This window comes from Lepidothrix coronata, unplaced genomic scaffold (assembly GCF_001604755.1).
Source record: "Lepidothrix coronata isolate B3197 unplaced genomic scaffold, Lepidothrix_coronata-1.0 Scaffold286, whole genome shotgun sequence".
Classification (NCBI taxonomy): Eukaryota; Metazoa; Chordata; class Aves; order Passeriformes; family Pipridae; genus Lepidothrix; species Lepidothrix coronata.
Window position 1 is genome coordinate 274,179 of NW_016690466.1, and position 22,667 is coordinate 296,845.

The 22,667-nt window shown below is 37.3% G+C and overlaps 1 protein-coding gene across 6 annotated transcripts in view; it reads left to right on the plus strand.

Annotated features, from left to right (window-relative positions):
• GULP1 (GULP, engulfment adaptor PTB domain containing 1) overlaps positions 1-22,667 on the plus strand; it is a 77,772-nt gene that overhangs the window by 33,389 nt on the left and 21,716 nt on the right. For all 6 annotated transcript variants that reach the window (XM_017836864.1, XM_017836866.1, XM_017836865.1 and 3 more), the window contains exons 3-7: positions 202-273; positions 9,262-9,360; positions 12,195-12,332; positions 14,599-14,715; positions 15,089-15,181. In XM_017836864.1, coding sequence (XP_017692353.1) covers positions 202-273; positions 9,262-9,360; positions 12,195-12,332; positions 14,599-14,715; positions 15,089-15,181 — 519 coding nt within the window. The remainder of the gene's footprint in view (positions 1-201; positions 274-9,261; positions 9,361-12,194; positions 12,333-14,598; positions 14,716-15,088; positions 15,182-22,667) is intronic.

Below are 22,667 nucleotides of genomic sequence, written 5' to 3' on the forward strand. Positions count from 1 at the left end.
TTTTAATAACTCTTATCTTTGTCTAATTAGAATTTAATTCCTGTTATTCTCTTCTTTAGAAATAGCCATATGAAGATTTGCTATTTGAAACAATTGCCTTTCCAAAATGTTTTTTTTGGAAATAGCTGGGAAATAAGATTACTTGAGTTGATTAGGCCTTTCAATGCATAACTTACTGCTCACAAATTGCAATCTTTTCAGTTCCTTGGCAGTACAGAAGTGGAGCAGCCCAAAGGCACCGAAGTTGTAAGAGACGCTGTTAGAAAATTAAAGGTGAGAAAGAATTTTTAATGAAATACAAATGGAATGTGTTCTTAACCTGTTTTCACAGCTAAGACACTTTGTACATTTTCTAGGTAAATTCATTGGTTCTAGAAGTTGTTGCTTTTAGTAACCTCTTCACTGGTGTGTTGGCTCTTCTTTATTATGTCTGTATTGTCAGCTATACAAATATTTAGTTCTCTTACATGTTATACAATTATGTATAAATATTTATAAAGTTAACGTATTTTGTTGGGTAGTGCTTGCTCTTTGGAAACTTCAGGGCTTCATTAATGCAAACTGAGGCAGCAAGAATTCGTTTTAGCTGCCATCCCCACTTCAGGGCTGATTCACACCGGTGGCTGAGAAAATCAGGCTTTTACAGTTTCTTCTTGGTTGCGTGTCCTCAGGCACTGAGGGATTTGGTGGACAATTAGAAGTATCCTGGTGAAATGACCTGTTGAGGGTTGTTAACTGATAACATGGCTTTGGCTTGACGGTTGAGTGACAGCTGATGTGCTCAGAGCCCTTCAGTGCTGGGAGCTGCAGCAGGGAATGCTGATTTCCCTGCCCTGCTCACTCCCGCTGCTGTGGAATTGTGCTGCCTCGTGCTCAGTTGCTTAGAACTGCTGGAGCTTTAGTTTATTTAGATGTAACACTCTTTCTCCCTACTCTGGCGCTTTCCGTAACTTTTTTTTGGGCTTTTAAATATGTTTCCTTGGAAAATCAGCAGGAAACTTTGGGAATTAATATTGAAAAATTCGATTCTGTGTTATTGCCATAATAAAAAGGGGAAGAAAGAAGACATGAAATTACTCATGTAGCTCAGCTTTTAAAATGGAGGTTTCCCTTGAATAAGCTATCTTTACAGGATTGATCAGTAATTGTATTAAGGGATTGAAACAGAAGTTCTTCGTCCTTGTTTTTGCTCTACCGAAAACAGTAACACAGCCTATAAAAGTTTTTTTAGTCAGTTCTTAGAGTGTTTTGTGCCAAAAAAGATTTACCTGTTTCAGTTAGAGCCATAATTGCCTATTTATCAACTACTGAAACAATTACCTCTCCAAAATGTTTCTTGGAAATAGTCAGGAAATAAGATTACTTGAGTTGATTAGGCCTTTCAATGCATAACTTACTGCTCACAATTTTCACAAACTCGAAAAACTTTTTTTTCAAGTGCTTTAAGCTAAGTCTGACCCTTTCTTAACCATTACAGCATTCTTCCAATGGAAACAAAATGTGGGGGGGTTTGTGCACCTCATGCAGTTTATGGCTAATACTGGAGTGAAGCCTGTTGTGTTCATTGTTTCGTGTTTATAAAATTCCAACCCCCCCTACAAAGTTAATTTTGTGCAGATTTGTCGTGATGATGACCTGCAATGGGGAAGCCTTGATAATATTTATGATGTTTTATCAGGCTTTCCCTAAGTAAAGCAGCTGCTAAGTGTGTCTCTCTCTCACTGGTGGAACTCTGGACTAACCTGGACTCTCACTGATCACTGGAGGCTTTGGGTTGTATGATTTCTTACCTGAAAGAGTTTGCTCCAAAAGCAGATCCCAAAAAAATATTTCAAATAACTGTTCCCTGAAGTGTGGGAAGAGCCAGAAATTTCATATACGTATTTGTGATATCACTGGAGTATGTTGATATCTGTTCTAACTTTTTACACCTGTTCCCTACATAAACCACCTTGGAGATAGATTCCAAATAGTTGCTGCCAGAATCACACCATTTCATCAAGTTTGGAATTTTGGAGCTCAGATGTCAAGTATTATATGTGCTCTTACGTAATCATAACTTCATTAGAAAACTTCCAAAGTAGTTAATTGAAGGCAACTTTTGGAAGGACTTGAAAAATCTTGGAACAGAATTCAGAGAGCAACAAAAAAGTTTTAAGTTTGAAACAATTGCCAATTAATTGAATACTCATTTCAGCACTGACTTACACTGTGTATCTCTATTGTTTGAAAAGAAGCCTTGAGGTATTTGATTTTATTATTAAGCACACATCTGTAACTTGTTTTCAGAAAATCCTAATTGAAAATTTTAAAACCAGTTAAACCAGCTTGAAAACTAATGGCTTATATTGAAAGAAATGTTGAATAAATGTATTTAAAGAAAATATATGGTGATTTGTGGGGTAGGAGGGTTTTTAGAAGATGTGTAGCTTGTGATGACGCGTTTATAATTTTTAAGTATGTGGGTTTGGTTTTAATCACACTGTTAATCATATTTTATTGTTAATGAAAATTAATAGCTAGCAGAAAAACAACTGACACTTTCTTGATGTCTGGAGCTATTTTTTCAAATGGCATGCATCACACTAATAACCTTTTGAAGTCATGTGCTTACAGTGATATATAGACCATGAAATACTGTCACCATAAAGTATTTTCCTTGAGCTATCATGTCATCAAACTGTGTCAGAGCAGAGATTTGATATACAACTCTTTACTTCTTTAAATCATAAGCCCTGAACTCCCCCAGCACGGGGACTCTTGGCTTGCCCAGCACAGAATCTGCAGCTGCCATTCCAAGAACTGGCTCTTCCCAGCAGGTGGAGCTGACGTTCTGCAGAAACACAAAATAACTTGGAGGAACTTTCTTTTTGATGCCTCATTGTGCTTCTTTTATCCCAAATACTACTTTTGCATTTTCTTGACGATTTTTCTGGGTCAGCTGCAATCAGAGGATGCAGTTTTTTCGAGCATCTATGTTTAATTTTTCTTGAGGGTTCTCCACTGGTTTCATCCAGCTGGGATTTCCCCTTGTGTTTTCAAAGTTCTTGGAGCTGTACTGTAGGAGGAAGAAGAAAGCTGCACACTAATGCTTTAAAATGTGTGGGTTTATTTGTAAGAAAAAGGTGAATTTATTGCAAACAAATTTTTTTCTTTCAAGTTTTCTGGTCAAACTAATTTCTAGAATGAAGCAAAAACTAAAGAACCAAAAAAACTAAAGAATCTTGGTACCAAGATGCTGTATCCAAACATGCCTACACTATTCAAATGTCTAAATGTTGTCAAATCACAGTTTATTTTATAAAGTGAAATGATTATTCTCCTTGACTGATGAAGGGTATAACTCCTAGATCAGACCGTAGGAATGAATTTGATCCTTTTTATAAAGTGCTTGAGGGGTTGCCAAAGGTGAGAACAGCTAGACCAGCAGAACACATGGAAAGGGAAGCACAACCAGACCAGTGGTAAAAAAAAAAAAAACAAGAAGGAAAGGGTGTTAGGGAGAAATCAGAAGTAAACACCTGAGTTTGGGGTTGTTCCTTTTATGCTCTTCCATGGAATGTTTTTCCAAGGGCCAAACTTAAGGCTGTTCTCTTACCCAACTTTCAACTCAACATCCGTTTCTCTTCCACTTGTGTTCTGGAAGTGGAGATGACCAGACATAAAGTAAATAGAATTAATCACTTTGAAACCACTTGAAATATTCTTCATCAGCTCCTTGACCCGTAGGGATACACGAAGTGAAGAGTGCTCTTTCACACAAGCTGTGATGCTGTCCTGCTGCTGCCCTTAATGGACCATCAGTGGATGTTGTTCTGAGCTCTCTTTCCTGCTAAAGCTGGGTTTCATTTGGTTTTGCAAGGGTGGAGTACAGAGAATCTTTTAATATTGGGATAAAGAAGTTTCCAGCCAAGCCTTACAGCCATGACTGTTCTTTTTGAAGTACTGGAGAAAGTAGAATTTATGGTTCAAGGACTGGTCAGAGACAGCCTAAAGGCCAAAGAAAGTCAGATGAGAAGAATTGAATAAGAAAATACCTGTTTACCCTCTCTCAAAAAAAACCCTAAAATCCAACCCTGCCCCAGCGCCCCCCAAAAAAAAACCCAAAAAGCAAAACCAACCAACCAACCAAAAAAAAAAAAAACCACCAAAAAACCCTCAGCAAACCCCCAAACTTCCATGCCACCAAACAAAATAACATCCAAAAACCCTCAAAACCAAACAACAACAAAAAAGCAACCCAGCCCCAAATAAAACAAAACAAAAAAAAACGAGTTCAGGAAGTAAGGGATGGAAAAAAGACTGCATTGCATTGTCTTCTACATTGTGGTTAATAGATGGATAGTCTTCCTCTCAGTCCAGTGTGTGTTAGGAGAATAAAATTCAATATATTCTGTAGAAATGGACTTCTGGATAGCTTTTTTCCTACCCTGACACTTACTGAGAGATGCAGTTTTACATATCAGTGGCCTCTTCCTCCTTTTCCTCTTCTTGACAGCTGTTTTTCAGAGGTTATAATTTCATTATACCCACATGAAATATGCATGAGAGTTTGTAGCATAACATGACCAGTAAGATGACATGGAGGCACTGCAGAAGAAATAGGGGCTGTTGGGTTTTTTCGGGCATCTTCCCTTATAATGAATGTTGTGATGGAAAAAGGGGGAAATGCACCTTCTCAAAGCTCAGTACAAAGCTGTTTCTCAGTTTACACAACTACACTGCCCTCAAACAGACGTATTTTAAGGTATCTGCATGAAGTGCAGTGTCTGACGTCTCACTGGGAGCCTGAATAAAATGAAGGAGTTGAGCCTGTGATCCCTGGGCTGAAGATTAGCACCAAAATCAAAGAAACATCTACCTTTTGCTATCTCAGAGTATGTTGAATATACTCTTGAACTGTGCAGTGAGGTGTAAATATTAAATAGAAGAACGCAGTTTTAATTTGTGTATCTTTAATGCATATGATTTGTTTTAACCATTTTTTTTTTAGCTACAGTTCCTGGCTGTTTGGAAAACATGATTTTTTTTTTCCCCCTAATGTTATTTCTCTTGATTGTGGTTTGCTAAGACTTGATGCACAAGCATGTCAACTTAATTTTAATAAGAGTCTCATACTATCCAGTTTTCCCTGATACTGTAATAAAAGATGAGATATACGGGGGTTTTTCTATTTTTATTTTTAAAGAAAAAATTAAACCACAGAAAATAGGTTTATTTGTATCTGTTGCTTACCTTAAAAGATGTAGCAAAAATATGATGTTAATTCTAAAGCAGTTAAACTAAAACTAGCCCATCCCACTGAGCTGCACCAAATCTGGGTGTCTTGCCCTGAGAACATTATATGTATAAAGTAACAGCTTAAGAATCTGGCCCATCGTGTCTCTTCCCAAGCCATGCTGTGATTCATTATAATTTTATATCATCGTCCAGTTGGATGCCAATGGGAGGCTACAGATTTTTACCCTCTTAAATAATCTTGTTTACTGTGTGAGATACAACTTTTGCTTTGCTACAAATGTGTGCTGAAAGGATAAAATAATAATTTTTGTACCTCTCCCAGATCCAGAGGTCCCCCAGGGTCCTCTTTAAGTAAAAGGAACCAGTAGAAAAAAGTAGAGGAAAAAAGGGTAAATCAGTTGATACCTGACTGAGAGTTGGGATGTGCTGCTCAAACCCCACACAGGTTTGGGAGGTGGCTGAACTTGGCATTTTGGAGAAGGTCAGCTATGAAAGAAATTGCTGCTCAGTATCTCTGTGTTATCTGTTATCACACGGGACAGGGAGTGGGCAGGAAAAACATTAAGAAAGGAACTGCACCAATTTTTCCAAATTTATCTACGTGTGCTGTTTGGTCACTGTATCCCATTAAACCTTTGATTAAAAAGCTCTTTTGTGTGGATGTCTGTGCTGAAGAAATTATTTCATGTTTTTTTTTCTTTTACTACTAGCTTTTTTTTAATTTTCTTTTGATGGGGTTTCTCATAAAGTAGGTTTCCAGCCCTCTGCTAACTTTTGCAAATATTTTTCTCCATTTGAAACCCTCAGACCATAAAATTCGAGTATTTTCTCACAGGCATCTGATGCAGCGCAGCCGTTGTTGTCTTCTTGGGGATCTCTTACAAACACCCAAGGATTGCATTCCTTTTTTCTGTTTTCGTTTCATGAGAAGGTCCACATGAGCAAAGGGGGAAGGCCTGCCGTGTTCTCAGGGCTTTCTCAATTCCATCCTCACGGGGTGTTCTCTCAAGAAACAAAGTTTGTTGCCGCAGGTGGGATTGGCAAAGTTGCCTGGACGAAAACAAACCAGCTCTGTTGTGGTGCCAGTCTGGTGTTCTGGCTGGGGAAGTGTTCCCTGAGTTATTTGCCCCTCCATCACCCTTTGTGATCTGGAAGCTTCCTCTGCAACTATTTTAGATTTCAGACCATTACTTATTTTCCTCCCCCTCTTTATTCCTCTTATTTTTTTCTGCCTGCAGATTTTATCAGTAATTATTTTTTTCTCCTGGTCATTGTTCAATAATGTCATGCTTAAGAAATAAACCCTGCTGGAATACATTAGAAACATATCTTCCCAATGACAATTTCCTGTTTATAGCTGCATCTGGAGACTAATGTAACTAACTTAACTAATACTCTCTTTCTGTTGCTTCATTTGCTTAAATATACTGGCATACAAAATTCAGATGCTTTGTCTGCTTTGAGAAGCTGCATTTTTTGTAAAACCCGTATTGATCATGAATAATTTCATCTCACGTGAAATCTCGAGTTCTTGAACTTGATTTGTGCCTTTTGGGAGTGGAGACGTGGTAGGGTCAGTTTGTTTACCCTTTTTTTTAGAATTGGCACAGAACTGCCTTCTGGAACTTCCTCAGTGTTGTAAGTCTTCTTGACTACTTGGAGCAAGCTTTGGCCAGCTGTTCTAAAACTTGTGCAAGTTATTCACATCACTTATTTTAAAAAAAGTTTTCACATTGTAGCTGTTGTTCAGGAGCAGTGAGATGATTACCATTGGAAAATCATGCATTCCATCATCATTCGCAATACATACCATGGCTATAACTCAGTAAAGTCAAATATTTATGCCCCCTCTTCATTCCTGCACAGAAGTACTTGTACTTGGCTTGATTATAAAGGGACATTTCCAAAAATCAGTATTCACTCAAGTTCAAGGCTGTTCTAATTTAAGTTTTGTATTCATCTTGGAGAAAAAAAAAAATCCATGCTGATAAAACATTGATTGGCCTATCTTTTTTTCCTATTTTTTAAAAGCGCAAACTTAAGAAGTAAACAAGTGAAATTTGCATTATAAAATTTAAGTCGGATTTTTTGGGGTGGAGGGTTAACTAAATAAAAAATTTTTATCAAAGAAAATTATTTTTTTCCTGTAGTACATTTGAATTGTCCTATAAAGTCAAGAAATATTGTTGGTCAAGATGCTGTAAACTAGATATCATGTTTTTAAATTTTATTTTCTATATAGATTTAAAAAAAAAAATGAAAATATGCATATGGGATGACCCACCTTAATTCAAAGAAGGGGATTAAAGTGTATTAAGAGTTTGCATATTCAAGACGTGGGCTTAAAGATAAATAGGAGGACAGGAAAAGGATGTGTTGCTAATATACATGAAGTGAGGCAGAACTAGAAGTTTTGTTGGATTTGCTTGACTTTGGAGTAGTTGGGTTTCATAAAATATTTGGCCAATGACTGTAGCAGTCCTAGCTGTTGAAATGCCAAATGGATGTTTAGATTTAAGAGTTAGTTTTGAGAATGGCACAGAGTGGTTAAGGTGGGGGTTGTTGTTTGGGGGTTTTGTGGAGGTGAAGGGTATTGTTTGTTTTAGGAGGTGGGTCATACCTATCAGCTGTTGTGAATCATTAATCAGGAAATAAACTGTCTGCATAGGTCATGTAAAACGGGTTCATGTTGTGCTTTTAGAATAGTTCTCAAAACTAGCTAATAATTTACATCAACAAAACTGCCTCTAAGGAAACTGAGACAACAGGGATGGAGACAGTCATACTCTGTGAAGCAGGGCACTACTGAAAGATTTTCCCAGCACTAGTTGCAATAGGAACAGAGCAAAAACCCAAACCTTCAATTAATCAAATGAATAACGAATTTTAATCAGAGTTTTTAAGTATTTGTGGGACAGGTATGTGTTGGCTACAGCCAAGCCCTTCACAATCACAAGGTAATTCAGGCTTGCATCTTGCAGGTCTAACCCTTCTGAAGGTAGGGCAGCACCCTTGGTGACATCCTGGACTCTTTATGCCACTAAAAGTCATTGTCCACACTGACTTCTTGTACTGATGGTGAATTATGCTCTCAGTCAGTCTTGAGTGGGACCATTGAGGACAATGTGTTCAAACATAAAGCTCTGAAGCAAAATCCAGCTCCTCTGGCCCTCAGTGAATCGTCATCCTTATTTATACATTTGAAAATACCATTCCAGGCTGCCAAAGACCTGAGAGGAAAAAGGCTGGTAACAGAACAGAATATGGAGCAATTCCATATATTTGCTGTGAAAGTTACCCAAATTCAGGGCAATTCTTAACTGCTATGCAGGAACAAGTTTTAGACTCTCTGCTGATTTTATATGCACTGTTCATGAGAGAAAGATAGGTCCAACCTAACAGCTAGAAGAGGGGATATAAAAGGATGGGAAATGTGTTGAATAGGACACACTACCCAACCCTATGATACAAAGTGTTGTCTAGTCATCATGAAGTGGACTGGTGGCAGATTAATTCTGGGAATAAAATAGAAGAGATCAAGAACTTCTTAGGTGTTGACAGCAGTAGTGCTTTCAAATTGACCCTGTTGAAAAGAACTGATTTCCTTAAAGGATCATCCAGGAAGTGCCCCCTCCATGTGAGTGAACAGAAGTGAGTGTGGAAATAGTGGGATGTGGAAAACACAACAGTGACAAACCGAAAGGGTTCATATTTCTACTGGTCTGGTAGAAATCTCAGGCAAAAGCTTAAAACAAGCGCATAAACAGCAAATAAAAGTTTCAAGAGAACATGCTAAGTAATTTTAAAATACTTTTTCTTGAATTATGGGAGTATTCAGCAGTCAGGTCTGCTGTTCTGTGCCCAGCTGAGACTTTGGGGTTGGTTGGTGTTGTTTGTAAGAAGCTTTTTGAAGAAGGAAGGAAACAACTTCAGGTGGCAAGAGTTGAGAGGAAATGAGAATTAATGAAAAAAAATAACCCCACTGTTAATGTGATTGCTGCTGTGTTTTTCATCTTCTAGTTTGCAAGGCATATCAAGAAATCTGAAGGCCAAAAGACACCCAAAGTTGAATTACAAATCTCAATCTATGGTGTAAAAATCCTAGATCCTAAAACAAAGGTAAGAATCTTAGGTGTGTTTTTCATGCTAAACTAGCAACTATTGATTTCACTGTTTTCAATGGTTTTATTTTTTATATATTTTAAAGTATTATAATGAAAGCTATTCTGTTGATGGAAAAAAAATCTTTTCAAATAACATTTTTTGTTGCAACGTGTTTCCAGGAAGGTACAACTGATAGTCCTGAATGTAGACCATACCTAATATGGTATTTATTTTTTTTAATCCTTTCACAGCAGAACTTCTAAATTTTGAGGAAGATGAAAACAGTGTGGTGAATAAATTTTAACACCACACATGATAAACCCATTTCCAACTCGTCACTGTGGTGTAGCTGCCACATGTAGGTGTTTGCAGGTGAATGAGGAGAGGGTTTGTTTGCAGTTACTCATTCTTCGTGCTGCTGCTTTGGCAGTGCACCTCTCTTTCTGTTATTTGTTCTTTTTTTTTTCTTATTTTCTCGTGATCTTACTTTTTTTTATTGTACCCCCTCCTTCCTAGAGTGCCTATGTTTCTCAGGTGTGTTGCTATAAACATCATGCAGCAGGCTGTAAGCACTACTGTGGACTTTTCCTGCCTTTTCAGCAGTGAAATCCATTTTCTATTCCTTTGTTTTCTCTGTATTTTGGAAGGGTTACACAAAATCATCACAGAATCAGAGAATGGCTCGTGTTGGAAGGGACCTCAAAGACCATCTCGTTCCAAACCAAACCTCTGCCATGGGCAGGGACATCTCCCACTAGCCCAGGGTGCTCTGAGCCCCATCCAGGGGTTGGAGGGGGATGGAGCAATAAAGCATCCTCCTCACAAACTTCAAAGAGGAAGGAGGAGATAAATATAAACAAGCTGAAAAGTATTTGTTCAATGGTCAGCAATTCTTAACACCTGCATGTTCTTAAATCTTTTATACATATGCTGAATGTCGAATTTGAATGAACCTTTTGTTACTGCTTCTTAATTCTGGAGTAATTGCTGTGTTCAGACAGGAGGACAGGCTTTTCTCCAAGGGCTGTTGCTGCTTGCAACACATTTGCACCTCAGACTCTTGATGCAACCACAATTCAACATAACAGTTCACACATAAGCAGAGCAGCCAAGAAATATCGATGTCAGGTTTAGTTGTGACTTTTACATCTTCCTCATGCCATCAGGCAGAAAGGGGTATTAAACCCCATATCCTGGCAGCAACTGCTTTAAAATAACAGTTTTAAATGCCAAAATATGTTGGTGTTCCTAACTCCTCCTGCAGAGATTAACAGAAAGCTGCGGGATAGATGTTCCTGGGAGAGCAGAAACATTCTAATCTCTTAGCAATGCTGTTATTACAACTCCACTAGTAATCAACTATGAGTAATCTTTTTAGCTCCCCCACTTTGTTGCTGAAAGCTACATGTAAGTATAAATTTGAATCAGGTTTTCCTTCTTTTTGCACAATTGATAGGTGCTTTAGGAAATTACTTGAATTCCATGTGATCACTAATTAGAATAACTTTTTGGGGTGTGTTGTGGAAACAAATCTCTTCGGTGTTGTTACAGAGGAATATTGGTTTATATTCACATGATGACTATTAATTGCAGTAGAAACAAGAGGCCTGATCGTGTATCAGGACCTGGCTCTATACTTGGCACTCAAAAAAAGGGAGGATTACAGAAAAGTGGTTCTGTCTTTAAGTGAGATAATACAGTTATATGGATCTGTAAATCCAACAGTGTCAGGAGAAGCCTGTGTTATTCTTTGTGAGCGTTCAGGAGCTATGGGAGAAGGAGGTTAAATAAGAGAGATTTGGGACATGGGAGAAATAGAATACACGGAAGAAGAGCTAAGAACATTTTCTCTGAAGACTGAGAAAATGAACTCGGTTGGGGAAGGGAGAAAGATTGCCCACATGGTGCATTTTTTGGCTACATAATTGTGTGCTGAGGGGACGTGCCTTTGTTTATGAGCTTACAGCAATCTGGGAACCCCAGGGCTGCACAAAGGCTTTCTTTTTTTTTTTTTTTTAAGAGATAATAGCTCACATCTAAACGACATATTTTCCTTTAAAGCAAATGCTTCTTTCCCATGTAATAAGCCAAATAAAATAAAATACCAAGAAGAGACTTGGTGAAGAAAAACAACAAAAAAAAATGCTTGAGATAGTTTATTTCAGTCTTTTCAAGCTTTCTCATCTGAAGAGCATCGCCATCACTTTTTAAACAGCTTGAACTTGCTTTTTAATGGAAAATGAAATATAGTAGCAAAAATATACAAATAATAATGTTTAAAAGCTGCTTATGTTGCACCCCAAGTAAGAAATTATTTAGATGTGGAATTTATTTCTCGGTGTCCCTGTATTTGGGTAGGGAAGTCATTTTATTTCTGTTTTCTATATTTTAGGAAGCAAGGTAAGGACTCATTTCAGCAAAATCACTTTAACAAACCTTGGGAGATGATGAAATCTGAATATGGTGTGCACCTGGAAAAAGAACAGATTATTTTACATAATCAGGCTTTAAATAAATTGCACAGGGACACAAGGCAACAGTAAAACCAATTTTCTAGCACAGAAATTACTGTCCAAATAAATGCTTCCAGACAAATTCTGTCCAAATAAAAACTTCCTGTTTACACTCAGTACAAATACGAGCATTTTTTAGGAGATGAGTTTGCTAACTTCTGTTATACTTTAAGTCCATTTTCAGGCACTCTCATGTACAGTGAGAGACATTTAAAACTGTCACTGCAGCTCGCTCACATTTAGGTACCTGAACAGAGATTTATTTTGTGCTTTTATTTCTTTTATCCTAAGCATGTATAGTAGTATCTGAGAAATTAAATTTCTGTTTATTTGCAGGAGGTCCAGCACAACTGCCAGCTCCATAGGATATCGTTTTGTGCTGATGACAAAACCGACAAGAGAATATTTACTTTCATATGCAAAGACTCGGAATCCAATAAGCACCTGTGCTATGTATTTGACAGTGAAAAGTGTGTAAGTATGCAAGATGCTTTGCAAGGCCTCAGGTGGCTGTTCTGGTGATGGGCCTGCCTTGAAACAAAGCAGGAATGGTTCATGAAATAAAGGCACACGACCTACCTTGTCACTGGGGCACATCAGCTGAATTTTTCATGTTCAAGTAGCGTCTTGAGACTCAGATGCGTTGATTTAAAGAAGAGTGTCTTTCTTCCATGACCTGAGGTGGTTTTCTGGTACAATTGTTCTTACCACTCAGCTCAACATTCTGGGAGAAGCGTCTGCAATGCTCTTGGAGAACAGGCTCCATCCCACCAAGCTAGAAATGTTTGCACGGCTGTTTTAGGGAGATTGCTGCAGCCCTGTGGCTGAGATACCCTTTCAGGCTTTTCTGCTGGCATATCTGTCTCAATTTTTTGGGGTGTTTTTTTAGTGGTGGGTTTTGGGGGGTTTTGGTTTGGTTAATTTTTAAAAAACAACCCAAGGTTCTCCCTTCTCTGCCCACCCGTCCCCACCACATCTCTCAAAGTTGTTGATCCCGGGACGCACGACAAGGAAATTCATTGCACCAACTACTGAAATGCTCTTGTGGCTGAGACAGAGCAGGGCAGCTGTTCAAAAATGTGCAATAGCAAAAAAAAAATTAAAAAAATAATAATACTTTAGGACAGGAAATGAAGAAAATGGTGTCTAGCTGAAACAGAGTCACCCTGGAAGGAAGTGATTAACAATTAACCCAACTGAATCAACACTGAAAATGGATGGTTTAGTAATCTCAAGTTTCTTTCTTTTGTTTTATTCTGAAATAGCTGAGATACCCTACAAATGAAATTATATTTTTTAGAAAAATTTACACATTCCTTTCTCCTTATATGCAATTATGTAGCATTATGTGTTACTTCACAGTGTTTCTGATTATTTTGTTGTTCACCTGCATTGCTCCAGTGCCTTCAGTAGGTATCATTCAGAATTGCTAGACACACCTGTTCATTTCTCCTAATTTCTCTTCAGATTTCTACCCTGCCCCTTTTTCTCACATTCCAGTGATTTTCAATTGCCCTCAAAGTCTCTGTGCACTAACACCATTTTTATGAGTATTTAATGACTAATGAATTGTTTTTTCTTCTCTCCTACCTCATATTTCATTGACCTTTTTTTCTCTGTTTCACTGTTTGTTCATTAGTACTCTCAAATTCCAAAGGATCCCAGCTCAGTTTATACTTTTCATTTCATCCCACCTTCATCCCTCTGAGAAGTTAGGATTATATAAAAGGCTGGGAGCATCATCTTCTGTACCATTTTTGTACATCCAGCCCTTCATGTTCTTCCAGGTAGCAAAGGAAAAATGTTCTTCTCTTTGAGCAGAATGCTCTACTTTCACAAGTAGCAGCCAATTTCAGGTTTTAATTTCAATAAAGAAGAGGAAGTTCTTATTTAGCTTTAACCAGACTAGTGTTTTTCTGATTTTTTAATTTTTTTCCCCCAGTGGAATTGTTTAAAAAAAAATTAAAAATTTCTTACTTACTGTGTTTACTTTCTCCACTAAAGTTCTAAGGCAAAAGATGTAGTCATATGTTCACTTTTTATTGGTCCTGCCATAAGTCAGCACTTTTTTCTGAAACCTTGGTGTGCTCCATCAGCTTCTTGTACACTTATTTTACCCCCATTAGTTTTGAAGTGGATATTCTGCATTGACTGTATCAACATGTGATAACATATTATGTAAATCAGCATAGAACTAGAAAGTTATTATATTTTGCACATAAAAACACAAATTCTCTTTGGTTGGATTTTTGTAGTTGGAAATAGCTATGCAGATAAACACAGCTACCTACAGTATGCTGAGTAAGATTTATAATGTTTGTAAAAATAAGTGTTCAATTCCAATTTAAAATCAAGAAGGATCAAAACATCCATTAACATGAAAACATTGTTCCATTAAAATCAAAGAATTTATTTAATGATTGAACAGGCTGCATTTGCTGCAGAAATCATCAGAAGAAGACACACTGCAGGATGCCATCTGTATTTATGAAGGCTTAATTTACATTTATGTCCAGTTCCCCTTCTTAATCCAGAGTATTTTTGTTGCTTTCATAGCATTTTGTCAAGGTATTTTGTTGAAGTGGTTTACTTGCTCCCTTCTAGTGTTGACTTCACTATATTTTGAGCAAACCCTTTGGATATGGTACACGGTGTGATGTATTTTGTGATCATCTGCAATGAAAGTAACTGTGTCAAATATTCTCACCATACTAATTGCAATCTTATGTTTTATGTGAAGGCGGAGGAGATAACTTTAACAATTGGTCAAGCATTTGACTTAGCTTATAGGAAATTTCTGGAATCCGGAGGAAAAGACGTTGAAACAAGGAAACAAATTGCAGGTTTACAGAAAAGGGTAAGTTCTGAACTAGGTTGTTTTAAAGAGATAGCAGAACATGCTGCTGTATTTGTGTTACCTGCTGTGTATGAAAGCAGAATTTCCAGCATTATTCTCAGATTGCTAAGAATTGCAGCAGGTGCCAAAAAAAGAAAACTGAAAAAAAAAACCCTTGATAACTATTAAACAGTATTTTATGTTTTACTGTCTTGCAAGGACATTAAAGAGAAAAGCAAAGTTGAAATCTGGAGGATACCGAAGTGTAACTATTTTTTGTGGTTAGATAACTAGTTAAACCTTGCTTCTAAATCACCAGATTTCATATGAAACTTGTGTTCATGGATGCTGTTGTTGAAATGAATGACTGCCCCAATAACCACTTGCTTTGTAGATTCAAGAATTAGAAACGGAAAATGCGGAACTGAAAAATAAAGTTCAAGATTTGGAAAACCAGTTAAGAATAACACAAGTACACGCATCTCCAGTAAGTACCTGACATAAATCTCGTATCTGAAGTTACTCTAAATTTATAATCCCTTTATGATCATTATTATCATCCCTGCTGTTTCCAGTGATTCCACTAACACACAGTGATCGTGTAACGGATTTATTGAAATGCAGTGTTGTACTAACAGTGAGATTGTGACGAGCCAACAAAAGTGCAAATTGCAGTCTCTCAAATTGTGGTTCTTCAATCCCCTTGTCATACCTATTTGTTGCTGCCTCAAGACAGTAAATACTCTTTCAAGTAGATGTGTAAACATTCCAGCTGAGGATGAGAAACTGTTGTGCACTGTCAGGATCTGGCACAGGAGTATTTTTAAGTGACTGACTGGGACAGTTCTTTATATCTAGGCAGGACCTCTAAAAATGCAGGTTGCATTGCAGACAGATTCTGTCTACTCCCCTCTTCTGGCAAGTGTGTTCTATCTGTACAGTATTAAGCAGCTGTGAAAATCAATAAAATTTCTTGATGTGTGCATAGTAAAATCTTAGAAGAAGATGACCTGCTTTTAAGCTGTCCATTTTGACCGCCTCGTTCCTGCCCTGAACGTGCATCATTTCGCTTTAAATGGACGTTTACAAATTTGGGCAATGTAAAAATAGGTTTGTAATGTTGATGACAGTTTTTCAGTAGTGTCTGTGCGCTCCTTTGATGTTGATTAGGTGGTTGTTCTCATGAGGAACTGCCATTTCATTTTACTGAAATCTATTTAGAGGGGAGAGCACCATAAATCATAAATACTGTGTAACTACCACAGTGAAAGTTTTAAATTATGGATGCCTTCTCACTTATGAAGCATTCAGTGATAGGCAATCAATTTTAAGGCTAGATTTAATATCAGTGCAGTCGATTCTTTAATTTTTTATTTTCCACAATTGGAATTATAGTTGGTTTTATTTATGAGTATAATAACTAAATGGATATTTGAATTCAATTAAACAGGCTCTCAAGTCCGTTGCAATAGGTGCATTTCCTTTCATTTGAATTAATTAAGAACTTGGTAATTTCATTTAGAAAAATAAAGAAAACTATAAATAATTAATAATTAAAATATCCTGTCATTTGTGATTTATTGTATCTTTTAAAACGATGATGCCTCAGTCCTTATTAAAGAGTTAAGATCTTAATTTGTGAATTTGCCAACCATTTGGAAATTCTCTCCCTAGTTATCGTTTTATTGTTAATGACTATTGGGACAATGAATGTGCATATTGCTTAAATAGCAGTTGTGCTACAATAAAATTATGGAATTTTGATAATTATTGATATTAATAAATTCATTTCAATAAATCACTACCAGCTACTGGTTTACACATTAATTTTAATACTTTGTTTACTCCTTAATCTTTAAAATGAAAACAAAAAAAAACATTTCCTGTCACAAATTTCTGAGTTTCCTCATGATTAGAATTGCAGTCAGAGCCTGTTTAATATCTGCACCAATTCTGACATGAATTAGATTTGTGTAAACGGGTGAATATTAGAACAGGATGCCCAGGGGTTGGAGCTCTCTGTACTCTTGGGGATGCTCAAAACTTCCCTGAACATGGTCCTCAGCAACCTGAGCTGATTGAATCCTGCTGCAAGGGAAGTGCAGTGCAGGGAAAAGGATGGAGAAATACATTTAAGACAGCTGAAGTCCACTGAAAGAATCATCAGTCAAAGTGCCTGGAACAGCAGTGGGTGTGATGTGCTGTGATGAGACCTTTCTCTTCTTCTACTGTGTGAGCAACAAATAGGTATGAAAGAAGAAAATTCCCAACAATTCATAAGACAGCTGGTTGCCTGCTATAGTTTGCAATTAATTTTATGTGCTTTTCACTCAAATCAACTGCAATTTCAAGCACGACTCTGCAAAATCTCGAATCCCATTAGGAAAAAAAGCGGAAGTGGTGCAAAAAATATTTTCCTCTATTTCCACATAATTTTTGTAACGACAAACGTCACTTTAGCTTTAAAAGAAATAATAAGTTGGGTTTTCTTTTGAATTTAATCTTGAAACATACAAATACAGTGTTGTTAAAAATTTCTGTGCTGCTGCTCTATGTTTGAAAAACAGAAGGCAGCAGATCTCTGTTGCGATCACTTTGTCAGAATACACCTCTCAAATCTGCAGATAGTATTTTCTGAAATAAAATAGTTTAAATGAAGCAGAATATCTAACATGGAGAGCAATACCTTATCTGAGTCCCTTCCTAAGCACTTTGGGTGGGATGGGGAGAGTCTGCTTCCCTGCAGATCATCTTGGTATGAGGTGCTACGAACATAACATCATAATTCTCGTGATTCAAACCAGATTTGTGAAACTATAGGTTTTAAGCTTTCTTACAGCTCTCATATCTACACTATTGAATTACACAGGGATGCCAGTGCCACACAGGAGCCTTCTGAAGCTGTTTTTAGACGTAATAAGCAATTTATTTATATTTAGCTAATTTGTTACAGCCAGAGCTCCTTATCTGTCAGTCCAGTCTGACGCTGTTCTGTGTACTGAAGTCTAGGGAAGGGATTGTTCAGTAACCAGTGGAAGGTTTAAGGCCTGATACTTGAGACTTAATATGATAAAAAGACCACGTGCCTTAAACTGGAATGATAGCACTTTGTAAAGAATCATTCGTCTTCAAGAGCCAGCTGCAGATAACCACCATAAAGCTGCCCCTGTTTCTGCTTAAACAGTACCTTGGATTTTCATATCTTTTGCTTTCCTTTTTGTATTTGGTCCTTTGCATGCTGCTTGTGCTTTCTCAACGTTCGCCAGATGTGCTGAAGGGGCTTTCCTGCCTCACAGGTTGTTGACTATGCTCCTGCTGTAGTGATTAATGCCTGGTCACAGAAACACTGATTAGTGCCTGGTCACAGAAACACTTGGCAATCAGCAGTTGATTCAGCACTTCAGCAGCCAACACGGGCAACTTGATTTAACAAGTATTTACTTAAAGCATCTGTGAGGGCCTGTGGTGACAGCTCATAGAACACAACAACGTAAATATTAAAATCATACTGTGTGTCACATCCTCTCCTCCCTCCAGCCTCATCCCTCCCCATGGAAGGGAGACAGCAAACCCTGAGGTCTGAGCGGGTGTCATTTCAGGTTGACAATGGGTGTGTGTTTTACTTCCCCACGAGGGAAGACTTTAAAGGGTTTTAGAATTTATCACACCTGCAGTGTGACAGAGAGCAAGTGATGTCACTGTCATGGTTTGTTTGGAAAAATACTGGTCCAGGACAGAAACCCTTTCCCACTTGTCAGGAAAGCCATGGTGCCATTTGTATGCCATGACTGTCTATCATTTCTTTACTCCTGCTTCTTCTTTCTGAAGTGGATTGATTTTTGTGTCTTTGATCATTCTAGACACATTAGTCTCCCTGTTAATTTTTAATGAAATGAAGGAGGGAGAAAATACCTTTAGAAACTGGAAGTGCAACAGGGGTTTTTTGTATTATTTCACTGATCCTTGACACTGCTGATTTTTTGGTTTTTGTTTTTTATTAAAAAAAAAAAAAAGGCAAGCCAATTCTGTTTCTCTCTGACAGTTTAATCTTTTGATTCCCAGGCCATTTTCCCACAAGCAAGATCAGATTGCATCTCCTGTTCTCACTTTAGTATCAAAAGAAAATAGAAAGTGAGAGCATCTTTAAACTGCGGATGGATAACTTAATATACTGTGTGGTTTTAAACATTTGGCTCATTGCATATTTAAAAAAAAAGTCTAGTCCCAGCCTGCTTCAGTTCTAAGTAGATACATTCATGTCATTTGAAATAAACTTTTCCAACTTCCTGTTGTCATTGACAATAGACTTGTTAACTAAATATGAGGACATACATGAAGCCATTTGCTGGAATTCATACTCAGGATCAAATGTAATACTGTCGAGACTTAAAATTCAGATCCTCTCTTACTTCCAAAATGTTTTAAAAATATTTTGTGCATAGTTTATCAGAGATGGTACGGTAGATATGTGATGCTCAAGAAAAAATTAGATACACCAGGCTGGGCTGCAATGTGTGGCTTTAGTGACAGATTTACTTCTGTAAAAAGGAGTTGGTCGTGTGTTCACGTATTGAATTCTTGAGTAATAATTTTGAACGCTTTGCTTGCAAAACACAATACTAAAATATCTTAATTTGCTGATCTTTGACATCAAAATGTGTAAAAAGAATAATACATGGGGACTAATCCAAAAATCCATCCATGGTCGAACTCAGAGAAAAAAATGCAAGCAGCGAACTGTAGGATGAAACTTCATTTTAAGCAAAGAATCAAAAATATTTTGGATGAATTGATAGTTTTACATAAGGGAGAATTCCAGCTGAAACTTCTGTTACTAATTGTTCTAATGAAATTCTTTTTTAGGCAGTAATAATAAATTGGAATATTAGGGTACTTATTGGGAGTCCCCAGTTGCTCTTTTTAAAAAAAATCAACCCACTCACATTTGAAAATTGAAAGTAATAATAATTAAAAAATTAAGGTTGACTTTTCTCTCTCCGGTTCATAAATAGTGTGAGTTAAAGGCTTGTTTGGGAAATACAAAGAAGAATCTAATCTAAAACTGCTTTTATGATCATTCTTGCTTGTAATGCAGATTTTTGGCAGGCCAAGTAAGGGTTTATTTGAGGACATATTTTAAAATACTAGCAGACCAAAATGGGTGCAAACTACACATGTAAATAATAAAATTATGTACCCTTTAGATTTTTACACTGAGTAAATGGGTGCAAAGCACTGACAGCAATAAAGTTTTGCTTTTGGGGGATAAAACTGCTATCAAAATTATCCCGTTGCTTGGTTATTAGTATCACTATGAAACTTTTTCTGTGGCTGTTCTAAACCTAGCCATATGGCCAAATCAACATCAATCTAATTTAGGTGCTTTTTCTGTCAGTTCACAGACTGTATGGGAAAAATAAAATTTCCTTCTGAACCTATAAAAGAAGCCATTAAGGCAATGAGATCATAGTTGGAAATGAAAAAGAGAAAACAGGATTGTATAATGAAATATTTTAACATAAAATATATTTTGAAAGTTGAACATCAAATTATCAGTCCTCATGCTTTTTCTCTCAGGATATTGTAACTATTTAGAATTAAGTTTCCTCAGCACATTCAGTAAATAATAAACTGCTTACTGATCATTTTTTTTTTTTTTTGCATTTGTGTCGATGGTTTTAAGTCTTCCTAGAACTTTAAAAAGTTAGTCCCTAACATGTCAGTGTTTGCCAATGCAGAAGTGTTATGCAACAAAAAGTGTCACTTTTTTTTCATTTCCTGAATGGATCTGTCAAGGACTGGCTATCCCAAACCAAGAAGTTTCCTTAGAGTAATTTGCCTGGATGGCTGCGCTTCCATGTGCCGTGGGAAATGTTGGCACGGGATGTGTCCTTTGTCTCTCACTGCCTTGCATGTACAGCTAAAGTTTCCATTACTTGTGCATCTCTGCTGTTTACTTTTCCTCTGTTCCAGTGACTTGGCAGTGCTTTAGTCCCCGGTCTTTTTTGCATTTGGTCTTGATTATGTGAGGACAATCGGATTTTCATTTCGCTGTTTGCTTGTGGTGTCGCTGCTCGAGTTTGTATCCCAGGAAAGCTTCGGATCTCCAGAGATCAGTGCAACCTTGGGAGCACAGTTTCACATCATGTCCTTTTCCTTTTTTATTTTGCTGTTTGCATTGCTAGCGTTGCCAAAACAGGCAGGGTCAGCTGAGCACATGGCCTTTGTCATGGTGGATCAGCAGTCAGGTACCTTTGGCACCCCCAGTTGTTACAGTCAGTGAACAGTAAGTCCTCATAGTCCACTAAAGAACCTCTGATGAGACAAGAGAGATTTTTAATCAGTTTTGGTCTTGGCTGACATTTACCAGGCATGCCTTTAAAGCTTTCTCTTTGAGCTTGGTTAAGGCAGAGAGGGAAGTTGTGACAACCTCATGACTCTGAAGTTAGATAGAAGAAAAGAGGGATATTCAGGAAAATACCTTAAAAGGGAGAACACTGAAATGTGAGATAAGAGGAATTGAAAGGCAGCAGGAAAAGTTACTGGGAGAAACAGCTCCAAAAGGAACGGTGTTCTTCCATTCACCAGAAGTATTATCAAAGCAGCAATATGTAATATATACTCTTATCATGCCAGCGTTGCAAAATCCCTCAATTTTTAAACAGAGCATTAAAGCTGTTGATTGATTAGACCATTTTTCAAGTTTTTTGGTTGTGACCTAGGAGCACAGGCCACCTGCACCTATTACCCTTGTTAAAAAGCTTTAACACACTCATGGGAAAACTCCAAGATAGACGTTGGAACTGTATGCATATTTCAGGACACAGTTTTGGAATGTGTTTATGCATATCACTTCATTCCTGTTTCCATTAAGACTGCCAAGTGGGAAAATGCACATGTTTTTCCTTCGCCTATCTTCAGCTCTTTCAGATTTATAATATTCTGTGTTCAGTTCAGTGAGCACTTCTTCATGAGGGTTCAAAATTCTCTCACATTTGTGACGTTAAAGAAAAGGAATTTCAAATTGTCTGTGTCAGATTTCATGCGACTGAAAAAGTACTAAATGAACTGAAGATGTAGCAGTTAATTAATGAATCTTCTAATACTTACACAGTACTTCATGAATTAGCAAGTTATGGATTAGTAAGTATTCTTAGTGGTCCCAAATCTCTTTTTACACCTTGTAAAAAGCAGCTTTGTAACTAAATGCATCATTTTCAGTTCAGGGTGACTCACAGCTCCCTGTGACATCACTGCAGTCACCCACTGTGGCAGTTCTGCACGTTACCAACCGACTGTTCTGAGGAGGAAAAACACTTTCCAATTCATTCTAATTCACACTTAGGTGATTCCTATGGGGGTGTGACACAGAGATTGCAAGCAATGTCCTGAGACACCTAAAAACAACTTTGAAAGGACTGCCTGATTAACAAAATCTCAATCATGCTGTGTTTTCTAGAGCGATGTAGCCCATCAGTGCATCTTCAGCATTGTGCTCACTGGAGCGAGTCAAAAATACATCCTTTGATGGGCATATAGTTGCATTCAATCATAAAAGAGACCAACTTCACTGAGCTAGTGTTTTAATTTCTTTAAGAATGATATCATGTTGTTTTCTTCTGTTAACGAAATGCGGCCCAAACTGGAATGTTTTGTATCAGTGTGACTGATACTACAAGTGTTACACAGTGGGAACCCCAGACAAAACACAATTGCCATATAAAATGACAATTTAATATATTTTACTATATTTCCTTCCTTTATAATTTGGTGTAAGAGTATTAAGTTTCAGAAGTGACACCCTTTCTAGGCTGTAGTCTTTAAAATGAGAGTCTCTTCCTTTTACCCCCTGCACTTTCTTAATCTGGTGATATTTCCTCTTTTAAAACTTTCTGTGCCGTTCTTTTCTTTGTGACCTTCCAGTTATTATTTTCCATTGCTCAATACAGTTCCTTGTTGTCCCTGTGGGCTGC